The 18,548-nt window shown below is 40.5% G+C and overlaps 2 protein-coding genes and 2 pseudogenes across 2 annotated transcripts; 2 read left to right on the top strand and 2 right to left on the bottom strand.

Annotated features, from left to right (window-relative positions):
* The first annotated feature begins 1,669 nt into the window (after positions 1–1,669).
* LOC148935375 (uncharacterized) lies at positions 1,670–3,909 on the top strand (annotated as a pseudogene).
* Positions 3,910–7,377: 3,468 nt separating this feature from the next.
* On the top strand, positions 7,378–7,980 carry LOC148935374 (uncharacterized). The gene has a single exon (XM_089081784.1). The coding sequence runs from the start codon at positions 7,378–7,380 to the stop codon at positions 7,978–7,980; it is 603 nt and encodes a 200-aa protein (XP_088937910.1).
* A 1,750-nt stretch (positions 7,981–9,730) lies between these two features.
* LOC148935373 (uncharacterized) lies at positions 9,731–11,257 on the bottom strand. Its single transcript, XM_089081783.1, has one exon. The coding sequence runs from the start codon at positions 11,255–11,257 to the stop codon at positions 9,731–9,733; it is 1,527 nt and encodes a 508-aa protein (XP_088937909.1).
* A 300-nt stretch (positions 11,258–11,557) lies between these two features.
* Positions 11,558–13,209, bottom strand: LOC148935372 (uncharacterized; annotated as a pseudogene).
* Positions 13,210–18,548: the final 5,339 nt, after the last annotated feature.

Genomic DNA, 18,548 nt, shown 5'->3' with positions numbered 1-18,548 from the left:
GCCACGTGATAGATAATGAAGCAGGAAAGGCAGGCACTTGTAAGCAATTTAACAATATAATACTGAGAATATATTTTCACTGACGAACTCTGCTCGAGATACAACTTAAGATATCGATTCACACGATAACTCGACTACGACTATGACTAGGTTTCGACTATCCAACTTTGACTCTCGCGGATGATACGTCTGTCCAATCCGCCGACTGAGGAGAGAGTGTATCGCCCGCTGCTCCGAACAATTGAAGCACGTTCGATGATTTTAAAACAAATACGGAATTGCTTTAGAAACTTCTTACAATTCCTTGAATTAAAATTATGTTTCGATATAATAAAAATTTGAAATTATTATTATGACACGATATAATTTTAATTCATGCAATTATTATTATGTTGAAATTATTATAAGTCAAAATTATATCGCGACATAATTCTCTGAATTAGAATTATGTCCCGACATAAATAATTTCGAATTTTTATTGTTTCTTATATATAATAATAATATAGTAAATTAAAATTATGTATAAATTAAAATAAAAATAATTTTTATTATGCGTTGACATAATTTTAATTTTTTGGATTGTTATGACAAATCGTTATGACATAATATATGTCTCAACGTAATAAAAATTCAAAATCATTATTATGTCACGACATAATTTTAATTTAAACAATTATTATTATGCCGTATCATAATTTTAATTTATTAATAAAAATCATAATCTGTTTTAGACAATTATTTTTTAGAAATTTAATATTTGACGCAATTTTTTAGATGCTATTAAAAAATAAACCGGCTTGCCATAAATTATTGTCTTAACATAATAATGATTCGATAAATTAGCATTTATATAGATCTTTATAAATCTTGAATAAGGAAAACAACTAATGCGTGAAAATAGTTTTTCCTAAAAATGATATAAATAATGTTTTTCTTTGAACCGAAATATTTCTTCAAAGTAATTTACTTCATATTATTTTGTAATGCAACACAAAATAAATTACAGCCTAATTAAAATAACTTTGGTCTTAATAAGAATGGACATATTTCAATTATAAACAACAATATATATTACAAAATTTAAAAATAAAACTGCTTTTCATAGTATATTTCAATAGTGCATATTTTTAATGTATTTCTATAAAATTATATTGAATTTTTCAATATCTTACAAATGAGAGAAAATATTATGTTGAGGAATAATAAAAATGTGTTACATTTTTATCGACACATAAAAATAATATTATGTCTTTCCTTGTCTTTCTTATGCTTTTTTAATTAAATTTTTGTCAGTACATAATTTTAAATAATTTCTTTATGTCTAGATTTATAGTAATACTGCTAAACAATTTCCCTTTTTATTTTAATCGCGGGATTATTTTTCATTATACATTTAAAATGCGTATTATTAAAAAGTAAAATGGCTTGCCATAAAATGGCTTGTTGTGTATATAATACTGTACTAATAAAATAATTCCTCTTAGCTATAAAACCTATGAAACTATGTTTCATGATTTCATTTTCTACGTATCCAAGTTACATACATAATCGCTATGAAAAGTTTCATGTAAAATGTCAATGCGTGAAAAGTTAAAAGTGGAAAGTGAAAAACAATGTGGTGTCGATTAAAAAGACTTATTATTAAGCTAGTAAGCTTGGTGTAGGGCTGATGTGTGAGTGAATGCGAAGTGAATGCGAGGATGCGTGACTTCAAACGTGGTCATCAAGTCATCTGTTTTTTAATGATGAAGGAGACCATCTACGTAGTTATCAATGATATATACTAGAGCAGTTTAGGTCGTGAAAGCAAGGCGGAAATAATAAGCAGCAACGGAAGTGGTGAGCAGCAAGGAGGAGTCGCCAGCGCAAACTGATCTTTAGGTGTGAGATCGCTGGCACGGGAAGGTTGTATGCACGCTCAATAATCGAAGCGATTAATCACGAATGCATTTATATTTTATATTTATAACAGGTATATCTACAAGTGTTGGTGTGTGTTGTTTCGAAATTTAAGTGTGTTGTTTCTATGCTTAGGTTAGTTATTAAGATCTTTTATTTGCCGCAGGTATTAAAGGAGAGGCCATATTCGTAGTTTCGTGCCGAAGCAGATCCTGTGCTCTTAGGCATTCTCTTCGACGTTGGTATGTCCCCGATGAGCTTTCTCATCGAGATGATATCGTTGTGGGAGTGTCCGGCTTATCTAAAAAAGTCGGGTCCTCGGATTCTGTTGAGTGGCGGCTTCTGTCCAAAAACGCCACATGTCGCGGCATGGGTGACGTACCCTAACTCGATGACACATAGCTGCCACTTGATCTGGCCGTTGTTATTGATATCGAGTGACCTCTCAGGAGTCGGGGGTCGCTTGTTCTCAACTAGTTCTTTGGTTTGGGACTTATGATAAACTTTTAGAAGCAATAGATGTTTTATTTTTAATTAAAAGAAAAACACCAACAAAAAGGCTATGTTGCGAACAGAATAAATTCAACAAGTCAGTATCTTTTGTCAATATTTATAAAATATTATTGTTTTAGTAGTTTCAACAAATTTAAATAACCTATTTCTTATTTAATTATTGGATTGGATTAATCAGAAAAAAGTCGTCCTACCATTCAAATAAATGAAGGATAACTGGCATTATTATACAACGAAGGATTTACTGCCACTAGCAAACCACTTAGGTTGTGCAAGAAGTACTATTTACAAAAAATTATACGACTTAAATATGCCTATGCGTGCACAGTATACAAAATATCCGATAATGAAATGAGAATAAAAATGATACAAATTCATCAATAACATCCCAATGCTGGATATATGATAATATTGAATATTTTCAAGGAATACATAAGAATTAATTACAATAAATTAATAAATAAATTACAGATAATGCAATCATATTTAAAAGCAAAAGGTATTCTTGTACCAAGATATCAAGTAAGAGAAAATTTAAACAATATAGATACAGTTGGAACTGCAAGCAGATGGAGTCAGTCAATAAAAAGAAGGACATACAAGGTGGCAACACCAAACTCTTTGTGGCATATGGACGCACATTTAAAACTTTCGAGATAAACGTTTTTTTCATTATATTTATTAATGTTAATGTTAATTACTGTTAATGTTAATTAATGTTAATATTAATTACTAATATTAATTTTTTAATTATTAATATTAATTTTTTTTATATAAATATTGTTTTATTAAATTATATTTGAATTTATAGATGGAGTTTTGTAATACATGCTTGTATTGATGGATACTCCAGATTAATAATATATTTAGTATGTAAAACATTCATTCAAGCAGAATCTGTTGTCAAGTTCTTTGTTGATGCAGTAAATTATGATCTACCTTCATGAGTATGATCAGATCATGGATATGAAAATCTTCTTGTAGCTATTTTAATGAATACAATCCGTGAAATACATAAGATAATCATATAACCGCAAGTTTGTTCATAATCAAGAATAGAAAGATTATGAGTGGATGTTTTTAAAGAAATTTGCGATTCTGTTTATACTGAATTATATTTTTTAGAAAATCAGGGTTTATTAGATGCTGAAAATATTAAACACAGATTTTGTGTACAATATGTTTATAAATCTGTTATTAATAAAAGATTATTATCATTTTCATCCACATGGAACATTCATAGTTTGACAACAGAAAATAATAAAACTCCACGGCAACTATGATTAGAATATTAGCAAATTATAATACAGTTTGCCCAGCAGTGCGTGATATTTTCGATCAATATAACTTTACATGAACGATTTTGAATCCTTACGAGCATTAGGAGTCGATTTTTCTGTTTCTGTTGTAAACAATATGAATCTTCTTGTATCATCCTTTATTGCATTATTAGATTTAAATAATGAACAGAAGTTAGAATTTGAAAAATATTATTAATACTGTAGAAAAGTCCAAGATAGAAAAATATATACAATATATTATCTTCTGTAAATTTATTATCTTCTGTAAATTTATTATCTTTTGTTATAGCTCGGATTGGATTACAAGATTGTTTTAGGGAAAGTCGGGTTCGCCGAACCTTAGGAGTTAGAATTCCGAGCAGGATCGTAGGTGGAAGGTTCTTCTGATCAAATATTATTACTCACTTTTGTTAAATAGCTGATTTATTGGTACGGCTTTTTGACAAGGTTTTGTGTGAATCTTGCTATTACAGATAACGACTGACCGTGACGAAGTACAACTGCCCTGTTACATATTGTGACTGCCTGTCTCGGTGATTTAGCGACCATTTTTATAATATTCTAGTAGTGTCGTCTTATAATTCTAAATCGGACCATATATGGTCAAAACAGCGCGCTCTCGCAAATTTCTCGTTTTCGCGCTCTGCTTTGGACTTGCTTTTGCATGCTTGCATTTCTGGCCGGCGTTTCCGTAGCTATTCCGGTTATTCCAAGATTGGAGAATGATCGTGAGAATAAGATATAATATGGCAAAAATAATATAAGAAATAATTCGGGCTACAACACTTCTTAATATATTAATTTAATATATCAAATAAATAATTGTAAGAGTACTGTTCAATTTGACTTTTGGGTTCGAATAATTCATGAAATATTCGAAATAAATTTATGAAAGACGTGAAACCAATATGAAAGCCAAATTTAATATTTCTCCACATCACAAAAGCCTTGTAGTTAATATGTAATTTAATATAAATATACTCAACAGTATTTATAAATTATACTCAATAGTAAAATTAAAGGCTCATCTATTTGGTCCTCCAAAAATAAACAAGATTCAAGAAAATGCAACATTATTAAAAATTATTATAATGACATGTTTAAAAACGCTTAAAGCTTGAAATCTTTATTTTTTTAGGTCGATTCTTTAAATAATGGTTATACTGATTTTTTATAATATAGAATTATATAAATACAAAGAGACATCTATCAAATAACAAAATCTTTTATGACATTTACCAAGTTTCACAATGTGTTACATCATTAAAAATCGCACACAAATGCTGTTTATAACTTTCGAAATAGTGAATCTTTAGCTTTAATTTGAGAACTTGTTAACTGCTGTACGATTTTTTTTCACCGTTATTCAATATTGAAACAAAATACGTTTTTTTTAACTTAGGTTACTAAAGACAAAAAATGCTCAATATTTTGTAAAAAATTAATACACAATTCTTTCTTTGATGGCACCTGTTATTTTTGCGAATTATAAAGAAATTTTTCGTTTATGTCAACATTGTTTAATCAAAATTAAAGGATCGCTAAATTTTTGTAGAAAAATTGTTAATCTTTGAACTGTTATAATTTTGTGAAAAAAGATCGTACAATAATCTTTCTAGATTCATTTTAAAGAACGAAGCTTCTACTTTTCTTAATCTATTTTTCTCCAAAATACTTCTACATTAGAAAGCGACGTGAAAGTTTAAGAAGAAGGTTGTAACGGAGCGTATCTCTCCGCTCCGTTTCTTCTTCGAATTTTCCCTCGACCGATCATCCGTCGGGGACCGCCGACCATCAGACGGAGTGCAGCGGTGGCTGCAGAAAGGCGTTTCCGCCTATTTTTAATCTTTGAATAAATTCGCGAATTCCGAAACGTCGGAGTTACAGCGTGGAAATACCTCGCGCGGGAATCCACTGTTTTCGTGTATTCTCGCCGAGTGCTAATGCGCCTCACACCGCATCACGCGCCGTACTAGCGAACAGTAATACTCCCCGCGCCGCACCGACATCGCGCCACGAAAGCGAGCGAGCGTCCCGCACCGCGCCACGACTGCGTTTATAAACGACTTAACCATCCCCGTGCTACACCGTTATCGCACCACCGAACTCCTCTTTCTACTCCTAGACATCCCCGCTCTGATTCTTTATCTTTCCAAAAAACCAAGTAAACCGATTCCTTTTTCTGGCTCCTGTGGAGGGGGACCCATGCTACCTCTGAGATCGACCAATCTGACTGATCCAATCGAAAAATATCGAGGTCGATCTCGGGTATAAAAAACAATTAAATAAAAAGTGGTTTTTTTTAAAAAAAAAAGACTCAATTGCTGCCAAAAGTTAATCTAACACAAAATTAAAGAATTAGAATTATTAAAAAATTAAAAATGAAAAGGATAAGCTTAAGAAAATTAAACTTAATGAAATTAAAAAAATTAAAATTAAAAAATTATAAATTAAGTTAAAAAATTAAAAACAATAAAAGAAATTAAAAATATAAAATGTTAAATAAAATAAAAAAGACAGACTTAAAAAGTATAAAATAAAATAAATATTTCATAAAAATAAAGATAATCATAAAATAAAAAGAGAAAAGGATAGGCTTAAGAAAATTTAAGTTAATGAAATTTTAAAAAATTAAAATTGAAAATGAAATTAAAAAATTATAAATTTAAGTTAAAAGAAATTAAAAACAATAAAATAAAGAAGACAGGACAGGTTCAAAAAGTGTTGGGAACGCTGTTCCCCCGGGGGGACAGATGGTCTCTCTCTCACCTACCCCCGACGCCCGCGTCGCAAAGCGCGACCCGGGCGGGAGGGAACTGGGGATCACCAGGGACGAGATGAAGGAGGCGGCCAGGAAGCTTGGCCGCCCTCGGCCCGGACGGAATACCGAGTCGGATATGGGCCTCGGTTTTGGACTTGGTCGGCGCTCCCCTGAGGCACCTGTTTAGCAGGTACCTCGAAAAAGGGACATTCCCCCAGATCTGGAGGAGGGCGAGCCTAGTCTTTCTCCAAAAAGAGGGCAAGCCGCCGGACGCCCCTTCGGCGTATAGACCCATTTGCCTGCTGGACGATGTGGGCAAGCTCTTCGAGCGCATAAGAGCAGCTCGCGTCGTCCGGCATATGTCCGGAAGTGGCCGTAACCTAGCTTAGCGGAGGAATAGTATGGCTTCCGTGGGGGATGATCGACGATCGATGCCATCAATCGTGTAAAGTCCCTCACGAGGCCATTATTAAAGGGCGGGGAGTTAAGCTGCTGGTCTCATTGGACATAGCAAATGCGTTCAACTCCCTCTCCTGGGATAGAATTGGGGAGGCGGCAATTTATCGCCGCCTCCCCGGATACCTCCGGGAGATGCTAGGCGGCTACTTTCGAGACAGGGTGCTGAAGTTCGTCAACGCGAATGGACTGCGGCACCGAAGGGGCGTCACACGCGGGGTTCCGCAGAGGTCCGTATTGGGACCCTATTATGGAATCTCGCGTACAATAGGGTATTGCGGCTTGCCCTCCCCCCCCGGCTGCCACGTCATCTACTATGCGGATGACACATTAGTGGTGGCCGGAGGGGGGATGCCCTGGTGGCGGCCATCGCCGGTGCCGTGCGCGCGATCAGCGCCTTGGGGTCAGAGGTGGCAGCCCATAAAACGGAGACCATGTTTATACATGATGGCCTTCATGCCCCCCCCCCCACGAGGATGCTGGTCGGAACAGTTCCCGTGGAGGTGGGACCCCACTTTATCTGGTCTTACCTTGGATGGCCGTTGGGGGTTCAGGAGGCACTTTGACCTCCTGGCCTCCAGGGTGGAGGCGGTGGCCAACAGGCTTAGTCGCTTCCTGCCCAACCTGGGAGGTCCGGGCGCCAAGACGAGATGCCTCTATGCGCACACCGTCCACTCGGTGGCCCTTTATGGGTCGCCGATATGGGCCCGTCGCCTGCTGGAGGACAAAAAGAGCCTCCACCAAATGAGGCAGGCGCAACGCAGAATCGTGCTGCGCCTGGCGAGGGCCTATAGGACGGTGTCGCATGTGGCGGCCACGGTCCTGGCCGGGACGCCCTCCATTGACCTGCTAGCGACGGGGCATGCCGAAATTTATCGGCGTATCCGCCGGCTGAGGGCTGGGAGAGCAGTCCCTACGGCTAGGACCGTGGAACCAATTCGCCAGGAGGCGCGGCGCCGGGTCGTGGACCGCTGGGTAACCCGGCTACACGAACCCGGCATCGCAGCTGCCCGGACGGTGGAGGCCATCCGATCCTGCCTCGAGGAATGACTCGGCAAGGTCCACGGGGGCTTGTCCTTCCGATTGGTGCAGGTGCTGACCGGCCATGGGAATTTTGGCCGGTACCTGCGCCGAATCGGAAGGGAGCGCACGGCACAGTGCCCGCACTGTGCGGCGGGCGAGGACACTGCGCAGCATACATTCGCGGAATGTTCCGCTTGGGAGGAAGAGCGCGGTATCCTCGCCCCAGTGTTGGGCAACGACTTCTCGCTGCCGGCCGTCATCAGTGGGATGGTCGGCAGCGAGAGAATCTGGAAAGAGGTTTCCTCCTTCTGCAAACGGGTGATGTCGCAGAAGGAGGAGGCAGAGCGGCGCAGGAGGGAGGAGGAGCTGCTTCCTCCCACTGACAATCGTCCGGCCGGGGAGGAAGGGAGGGAACGTGGCGCCTGCGGATCCTCCCTATGGTCGACTGATCTCCCTGGAGGGGAGGGGAATAGCTCCCCTTCCCCTCCAAATCGGAGAAGTCGGACAACTCGGCCAGCAAGGCCGAGTCGGAGAGGACCCTTGGAGACCCCCGGCCGCATTCGTGACGGCCCCATTGCACTCCCATCCCATGAGGGTCTGCGCCGGGGGGGGGGGGCCGCCCTACCGGACGGCCCCTCCGGCGCACGCGAGTGTCAGGATGGGGTGGGCTGGTGTCCCTCCTGGGAGGGGCCCGCCCCTCCTCATCCTTCCCCCCTTTTATGGAGGGGAAGAGTGGTCCTCTTCCCAAAGGGAGTATTGTGGGGGAGAGGGCAACTCCCTCACTGGGAGGAGCGCACCCCGAAAGAGCGCGCGGGCGTGGGGCGATCGGGAAGTATACTGCAAGTGTTCCCGGATGGCCCCAATCATGCGCCTTGGACAGCACCCGTGAGGTTTTAGTGGGTAGGGGGCCGCGCCAATTGTGGCCCGAGTCCCACACTCTCCCGGGCGAGCCCAAACGCCCGGGAGGTTAGTGCGTAACTGCATTTCCTCACGTAAAAAAAAAGGTTCAAAAAGTGTAAGATAAAATAAATATAACATAAAAATAAAGAAAATCATAAAATAAAAAGAATAAGTTTAAAAAGTTTAAATTAAAGTTTAAATTAAAATAATAAAAATATTTATAATTAAATAAAAATTCTTAAACATATAATACACAAATAAAGCCTTATTTAAATAATATAGAAATTTTATTCACATAATTAATTACAATTAAATACAATAAGTAATAAAAAGACAATTTTAAAGAAAATTCAAATAAAAGAATGAAAGAAATTGAATATGCTTGTCGCGCCCCGCAAATCGTTGCAGGCACGATGTAGACGGGAGGTTACCCCGAATACTATTTTTGAATATATTATTCTCACACCGTAAGGATCGAGGATTCGGCCTCGTGTAACAGAACTGAATGAGGACTCGGCCTCGTTTATTGCGGAAATGGAATCTGAGGACTCGGCCTCGCGTTACTATCTCTTATCGTACGGATCCGTGTACTACGCTCGTCAAACTCGATCTGCCCGTATTCAGATGCGAGCTTATATATATAACAAAATCGGGAGCTGCAATCTAGCCAATCACAGCCCGATCCTGTGGCGGCGTTCTGTCCTTGTCGCGAAGGTCCCCGAGCCGCGAAACGTAGGCTCGACGATATAAACAAAGGCAAGAATACAAAGAGAGCCGCGACATGTGTCTTTTTGAGATACGTCTGAGGCGGCATCTTGTGATATGATTTTAGCTGCTATTCCGTCGCAACATACTCCCCCCGTTGAGAGGATACCGATCAAATACATTCAATCGTGAAACGTCTATTGATCGTCCGAATTGAACCCATCTGAGCTGTTAATTCTATCCACGCGGTGTATATGCTAGAAGGAACAGATTCGTCCCACTCTAATTTGCATTGCCATAGGGTTTGCATTAATTTCTTCGCATGTAGAATGATTGGACCGAGGAGACCTAATGGATCGTAGATCTTTGCTATTTCTGAAAGAATGTGACGTTTCGTGACTCCTTTGCTGTGTTCAACGGAATGTACGAAATAACGCAGCATGTCATTGGATGCGTACCAGGACAAACCTAAGGTATGCAACGGGCCATCTTTATCCAATATAAACCTTGAGTTTATTGCTTCGGGTGGTAAATCTTCGATAACTCGTTTATCGTTCGAAGCCCATTGACGTATATTAAAACCGCCTCGCGCTAATAAGGTAGTTATGTCGTCGCGCAACGTGAGTGCCTCAGATATCGTATCAACGCCGGTCAGTAAATCGTCCACGTATAAGTGTTTTTCAAGAATTCTTGCAGCTCGAGGATACGCATAGCCCTCGTCGATCGCGAGTTTTTTAATTGTTCGTGTGGCAAGATATGGCGCTGAAGAAACGCCGAACGTTAGAGTGTTCAGTTGAAAGGTCTTAATTTGATCGTCTTGACGCCAAAGTATGCGTTGATATATACGATCTTCCTCATGTAATAAAATTTGTCTGTACATTTTTTCGATATCGGCGGTGAGGACGTATCTATACATACGGAATCGCACTAGATGCGCAAATAACGGTTCCTGAATGGTAGGCCCTACCATTAATATATCATTCAATGACGAGCCGGTACTCGTTTTAGCTGACGCGTCGAATACTACGCGGACCTTTGTTGTGTTACTCGAAGGTTTTACTATTGCGTGATGCGGCATATAAAACCCGTCCTCTAATGGATCATCGACCAAAGACATCTGATTTAAATCTAAATATTCTTGTATAACATGCGAATAAGTAATTTTTAATGTCGGATCTGATTCGAGTTTCCGCTCGAGAGCTTGCAAACGTCTGAGAGCCGTGTTTCGCGAATCGCCGAGTCGTTTGTCGCCCTTCCGAAAAGGTAACCGTACCACATAGCGGCCGTTTTCATCGCGCTCGGTATTCTCTACGAAATGTGCTTCGCATTCAGCATCCTCAGCAGATTTCGATATGTCCGCGTTCATTTCTTCTATTGTCCAGAAATTGGCAATTTGTTGATCTAAGTTAGTCAATCGACATGACGCGCCCCTTAAACCCTTTCGCGTTGGTACTCCGCCTGCGACAACCCAACCAAGTCGAGTTTTTTGTAAATAGAGATCATGACCCTCTCGGGACAAATCGATCTGCCCGATCGAAAACATCGACAGCGTTGATCCTGCCCCAATTAATACATCAACCGGACGCGGCAAATGAAATTCTGGGTCTGCTAATTGAACATTAGATGGGAACATTAGATGGAATCTCGCGGAAACATTTCCGACGGAATCGAATCTGCGATTGTTGGAATCAACAAACATGTCAAGGGCTTGCTAAACTCGTTATATACAGATTTGATAATAATTTGAACAAGTCCTTTCGATACTGTACCCATCGAATTAATCGCGTCGATCGATAATGTGCGTGAGACGATAGGAAGCTCTAAACGTTTTGCAAAATTTTCAGAAATAAAGTTAATGCACAAGTATCTAATAATGCTCGACATTTAATTAATTTGCCTTCGCGATCTCTCACAAATATCATTGTGGTTGTCATTAATTGCGGCTCGTGTATTGGTAACGTCTCTGCGGAGTGTCGCGCGCCGGCGCGTCCGTCGCCCTTCAATCATTCGCCTTTCACTATTCCAGCGTCCCCTGCTTCGGTGACTGTTGACATTGTCGGTCGTTTGTCGAAATGTAAAAGAGTGTTGTGTCTTCTTTGGCATATAGTGCAATTGCCATAATTACAGATTTTCCCTTGATGGGAACGTAGGCAATTATAACACAATTTCGCACGCTTCACGACTTCCACGCGTTTGGACACGTCTAGTTGTTTGAACTTGTCACATTGGAATAATGGATGTTTTTTATTCCTACATGCTACGCAATTATTTGTCGCGTTCACCAACAAAACCTTGTTAAGAATTCGCCCCCTTTTGGCAGGAGGGAGATACTTGTTGTCGTCTCGTTTATGATCTTCTATTCGCGACCGTTTAGATACTCGGACTGCAGTACGGTATAGAAATTCATATAAATCGTCTATCCTTGGAAACTCGTCGCGATCGAGAGTTTCCTCCCATTTTTCGGCGGTAAATTTCGGTAATTTGCCTTCTATCAAATTTACTAATATCTCAGAATTTACGACGACGCCTAACGTTCAAGGATGCCACGTGTTGCTGCGCGTCATCAGTTAACTTCGACAAGCCGTCGGTGGTTTCCCTTTCCAATGCAGGTAAATTTATCAACAAGGAAAGATGACGCGATATGAAAATTCGTTTTACTTCGTAAGCACGCTTTAACAGCTCCCAGGCCTTACTATAATTCGATCCTTCAATCGATAGAATTTTTAATTTGTTAGCTGCGTCGCCGATTAATGTCGATTTTAAATATTGAAGTTTTTCTACATCGCTTAAGTCTGTACGGGTATCTATCATAGCGAGAAATGAATTTTTGAATGACAGCCAGTTCTCGTAGCGGCCGTCAAAACAAGGCAAAGACGCTATCGGCAGATTCATCTGCCGTTTCGCAACGACCATCGTCCCGGAATCGCTGGAGATTGTTGCGACGCTCGAAGTACTAGCACTCGTGGCGGCCATATTGGGATTAATTATATCTTCGACCTTTCCCGCGAGGGAATAAAATTTCTCTTGCACATTATTAAATTCGTCTCTTTGATTATCGTCTGGATTTAATACTGTAAGCTCGTCGTTAAATTCCTCGTACGCGTGATAAAGACTCGTGACGCGATCCATTCGCATTTTCAACGTGACTCTATCATATTTATCCCTTTCCACGATATTCGTTAAATTGGTAATTTGAGCCTTTAAAGAAGTACGTTTTTGGATAAGAAGTTTAACTCTATCCGTCATGATGTATTTGGAGAGGGATTAGGATGAAAGGAATTGTTCGATCGGCCACCAAATATACTCAAAGGTTCTACTTGCCGTTAATCCGCCCTCACTCGTCCCGTCGAGTCAATCCCGCCGTCCGCGATCTCGTCCCGCCGCTGACGTAGTTGTACTGCTCGCCGAGCCTGAAGCCGTGATCGTCCAGGCAAATTCTCAATTGTCTCACGTTGACTTGCCGTAGATGCTCGCTCGTGGCAATCGCCGATGGTCGCGTCTTGCACGACCTCACAGGAGGCACCAAAATGTCGCGCCCCGCAAATCGTTGCAGGCACGATGTAGACGGGAGGTTACCCCGAATACTATTTTTGAATATATTATTCTCACACCGTAAGGATCGAGGATTCGGCCTCGTGTAACACAGAACTGAATGAGAACTCGGCCTCGTTTATTGCGGAAATGGAATCTGAGGACTCGGCCTCGCGTTACTATCTCTTATCGTACGGATCCGTGTACTACGCTCGTCAAACTCGATCTGCCCGTATTCAGATGCGAGCTTATATATATAACAAAATCGGGAGCTGCAATCTAGCCAATCACAGCCCGATCCTGTGGCGGCGTTCTGTCCTTGTCGCGAAGGTCCCCGAGCCGCGAAACGTAGGCTCGACGATATAAACAAAGGCAAGAATACAAAGAGAGCCGCGACATGTGTCTTTTTGAGATACGTCTGAGGCGGCGTCTTGTGATATGATTTTAGCTGCTATTCCGTCGCAACAATGCTATAAAAATTTGAGAACTTTAGAAAGTTTAAAATTGCTTTAATTATTAAATACTATATACTATTATATTGAACAATTAATGAATCTAAAATTAATAATAACAAATCTAAATTAAATGCACGATCCAGGTTCGATCCTTGGTTGAGGTGATATTTTTCGCAATATATATTTCTGGGAGGGGGGATATAATAAAATGGGATTTTAATCGATATCAATAATATTGATCATCAATTATTATAGAGCTACGTTGAAAGTCTGCTAAACCAAGCGGCACGTAGTTGGTAATATAATTAATTGAATTTATTTTATATTAAAAAGACTTTAGCAACCAAGATCCTTGCCAAGGAAATGCCATGTTTTGCATTGTAGTTTGTTAATGTACTGTATTGTTAGTAACATGTACTCGGCCTATATGTATTATTAAATTTATAATTTTCTAATTTTATTTTTAATTTTGTAACGGAGCGCATCCTTCCGCTCCATTCCTCCTCCGGATTTCCCCCGACCGACCATCCGTCGGGGACCGCCGAACATCAGGCGGAGTGCGGCAGTGGCCGCAAAGAGGCAGCAATGCCTCCTTTTTTAATACTTGTATACGCGAACTCCGAAAGCGTCGGAGAATACCACGTATGTTTTCGTGGTATTTCCCCGCACCGCGCCAAGCGTCGCGTCAACAAGCGCGAACGCACCCCGCACCGCGCTACGCATCGTACCACCGAGCGCGAAAGCGTCCCGCGCCGCACCGACGCCGCGCCGCGCAACCGAGCGAGCGTCCCGCACCGCGCCACGACCGCGTTCACAAGCGCGCAATCACCCCGCACCGCGCCGCTACCTTTCCACCGAATTCCTTCCCTACCAAAAAACCAATCATCCCCCGATCCTTTTTTTCCGCTCCTGGGGAGAGGGATGCTAACCCCAAGATCGACCAATCCGACCGATCCGACCGAAAATACCGAGGTCGATCTCGGATATAAAAAGGCATCGCTCTCCACAGGAAATCACTCTCCGTTTACTCCTGTTCCTAGCTCGTTTCCGAGAGCTCGCCACCGGCAGCAAGCCGAGAGTTGCTGGGGTCTCCCCAGCGCGTCGAGTTCGCTCGACCCGACTCTGCCGTTCCGAAATTTCACCGCCGAGTACCGGGGTTCTCCCCGATACTACCTCTCCGAGCACCAGGGTACTCCCTGGTCGGCCGAGTACACTCGGCACCGCCACCTTCTTCTCCGCACACAGCTGGGGCCCTCCCCGGCTGGCCGAGTTCACTCGGCGTTCACGCAAACAGACGAGAGGCACACCCCCCGTCAGCCGAGCACTCTCGGCAGGGAACGGGCACACCCGTTCTCCGATCTCAACGATCCACCGAACTTGCGAAATATCCACCCTCGCGACAACACCCGCGACACGCGTGCACGTTTAAATCCACGTCGATTTAAAGGCCCGCGACGAACACATGCGACACCGCCGCCGCCGCGCGCGCTCCGCGCCACCGAACTGCGCGCCGCGATCAGTATCGCGCCGACCGCCCGAGCGATCTCTTATTTTGTATTCATGCATTATCCGCGCGCCGATGGCCGTCTCGCCCGTCCACGGCCACGAACATTAAACGCGACGATTCGGTGCATTCCATCGCACCACTCTTAGTCAAATAAACATCGTTATTTATTATCATTCTCGCCTAACAATGTAATCACGCCTGTCTGTCTCCAACGTCCTCGCTTCTCCTCCTGGTAACCGACTGATCGCTCTCCGCGCGGGAAAGCGAGACCGTTTTAATTTTAAACTTTTTTATTTTACATTTTAATGTCTTTTAACTTGTAATTTGTAATTTAAATTTGTAATTTTTTAATTTTATTTTTATTTTTATTTAATTTCATTAACTTTAATTTTTTTAAGCCTATCCTTTTCATTTTTTATTTTTTAATAACTTTAATTCTTTATTTTGAGTTTTACTTTATTAAAACTAGATTAACTTTGGCAGCAGTTGGGAGTCTTTTTTTCTAAAAAACATTTTTTATAAATTAATTTTTTTATTTAATTATTCTTTAATTTTTATTTTTTAAGTTTTCAAGTTTTTATTTAAACTTTATGTCATGCATTTCACGTGTAATGGGTCTTATAACTGTAAATCACTACAAATCACTAAAATTCCCTGCCTGGATGCATATCATTGGTTAATCAAATTGGTATGTCACACCACTGAATAGCCAATGAAAGACTGCATCGATGAAATACTAATCTTTTTTAACTTTTTATTAATATTGTCACGCCTATCTACATCTTATAATTTTAAATGAAGGAATGCGCGTAATATGATAAAATATTGATTTATTGATTGAATTCTTGTCGGTACCAGGCTTCGATTGTTACCAACGAAGATTCAGATGACACCTCTGAGAAAGAACCTTCCCCCTCTTAATTATGGGTTTGAAAGAAGAAAGTGATGAGAAGCTCGCGCGGGGATTCTGACCATTTCCACCTATAAATATGCGTTCGGAAAAAGCGGCCGCGGCCTTTCTTCGGTACTAACTAGGCGGTGACATTAGTCAGTGGCGCGTGATCAACCTTAGGGTTAAATTCTTAAATTTATAATCAATTTCTGTAATATTTCTCTTAGGAGAATTTAAAAGCCTCCTCGATTAAATAAAGGTAATTTTGAATTAAAATAATTGGGAAAACTGAAATCTTAAATTCTTCTTAATTAAAATTAAGATCATAATTCTAAATCCAAAACCGGTCGCTAACAATAGCGTAGCGTACCATTTAGTCGCAGCCAATGGTGTTGCGACTGAATAATTTGAATTTAGAATCTTAATAATAAATAATTATTTTCAAACGTATTTATGCCCAAAAGAGGAGGGCGCAAAGTTCAAATTAAAAGATTAAGATTTCAGTTAAATCAAATGATAATTTTAAAGAAGAATCCCCTCTCATTGTCCCTAAAACTTAAAAATTTGGAAAGACAAACTAAAACTAAAATAATTAAGCAAATTCCTAAATATAAATTAAGAAAAATTGATTTCGATGTAAATTATCCAAATTATAATCAAATTAATAAGAAGGATCCTCGATACAAAATTTAAAATTCGTTTCCTATTCGGGGTTGATTAATTCACAAACCGGTCCAATCCCAGGGTAAAGTACTTAAATGTATTGACCTAAAAACGGACAATCAGAACGTAACAATATGATAATAAATGATAATTATATCGCCATAAACCATCCTTGATTAATAAGAAACTCATGTGCGAAAGTTGATCAACTGTATTATAGTTACTGAGAACTAAGGTAATAAAGGTTTGGCTTCGGTGAAACGCATACTCCCTCTTTGCCGACTTTTTTTCAACCTTCGATTGGCAGCAATCCGGAGTAAAAAGGCATCTCTCCGCAGAAAAATCATCCTATTTCGCGCTTATCTTCTGAGAGCACGTCTCACGGGAAGCGAGTATCCGAACCGATTCTGGTCCAGAAGTTTGTGATATATTGGGGCCCTCTCCAACGCGCCAAGTTCGTTTGACTAGGCCAAAACTGTCCTCAAATCTTCCATGGCAAGTGAGAGTTGCTATCTTCCCTGCGCATCGAGTTCGCTCGATTTGACTCCGCCGCCACCGAATTCCATTGCCGGCTATCGGTGCTCCTCGATACAACCGCACATCCGTCCGACCGATTCCGAGTATCAGAATACACTCCAGTTGGCCGAGTACATTCGGCAGTCCGAGCTCTCGCGATTCTATCCGCGAGAACAGAAAGAGCACGGGTACACCCGTTCTCCGTGACCCGAGTGGTCACAATCTTCGCTGCGACAAACCGTCCTCGCGAGTTAATTCGTAAACGCGATTAAAATCATCATCCATGATTACCCGTGCAAGAACGCGATTAAAGAACCAAGTTTAAAGGTCCACATCAACACATGTGCTATCGCCTCGCGCCTCACGCGCCCCGCATCACCGAACCACGAGCAGCGAACACAGTATCGCGCCGACCGCCGGAGCGAAACCTCATTTGTAAAAATGCATAAACACGCGTCGCACACCGGTCTATCCGCTCACGGCCAATTCGGTTCGCATTCCATTCGATTATTTGTGCAATTTCCACCCTATTTATGATTTTCTTTATTATTGTTTTCTAATGAACTCTTGTTAAGATATAAGCACGCGTACGAAATTATAATTTCCTAATTCTGTTTCCAACATCCTCGCTTCCCCCCCTCCCCGGTCTCCGCTATCTGCGTGGGAAAGCGAGACCGTTTTAAGATTTAATTTAAATCTTGAAAATATTTTACGAAGTCATATGACTTTATGGAGTTGTAACAATTTTTTTTGCGATTTAAATTAGTACAAATTTGAAAATTAAAGTCTCTTTAAAAATTGATTTACAATTTTCTTAGCATTTTACTTCATTTTTAATAACTTTTCACAAAAATGTGTCAAGTATGCTGCCGGCATTAACTAACATATTACGAAGAGGTTTTACGATCGGATTGTGCGTGCGTGTGTGCGTGCGTGCGTGCGTGTATATGCGTGCATATACATATACACGAGGTACGGTATATACCAGGTAACTCTTGGTATATCTTGAATTATATTAATGCCGGTAGCACATTTGATATGTTTGTGGAAAACTATTCAAAATGCATTAAAATGATGAGAAAATCTTAGATTAATTTTTGAAAAAAAAATAAATTGTTTTAAAGCATAAAAAACTTCAAATTCACATTAATTTGAATCGCCAAAAAAAATTATTGCAACTTCGTAGAATCGTTTGATTTTATAAAATTTTCAAGATTTATATTTTTCTTGAATTTCACTTCCTAATGTAAAGGAATGAAAATGAATTGGGAGAAGTGAAAGTAAAAGATTATTCTTTAAAATAAGCTCAAGAAAATTATCGTATGTGACTTTTCGCAAAGTTATAACAGTTCAAAGATCGATAATTTTCCTGTAAAAATTTAGTGATTCTTTAATTTTGATTTAAAAAGTTATAAAAGAATTACAT

Source organism: Pogonomyrmex barbatus, unplaced genomic scaffold (genome assembly GCF_055798465.1).
Source record: "Pogonomyrmex barbatus isolate J1 unplaced genomic scaffold, ASM5579846v1 scaffold5, whole genome shotgun sequence".
NCBI lineage: Eukaryota > Metazoa > Arthropoda > Insecta > Hymenoptera > Formicidae > Pogonomyrmex > Pogonomyrmex barbatus.
This window is presented reverse-complemented; position numbering and strand designations above follow the sequence as displayed.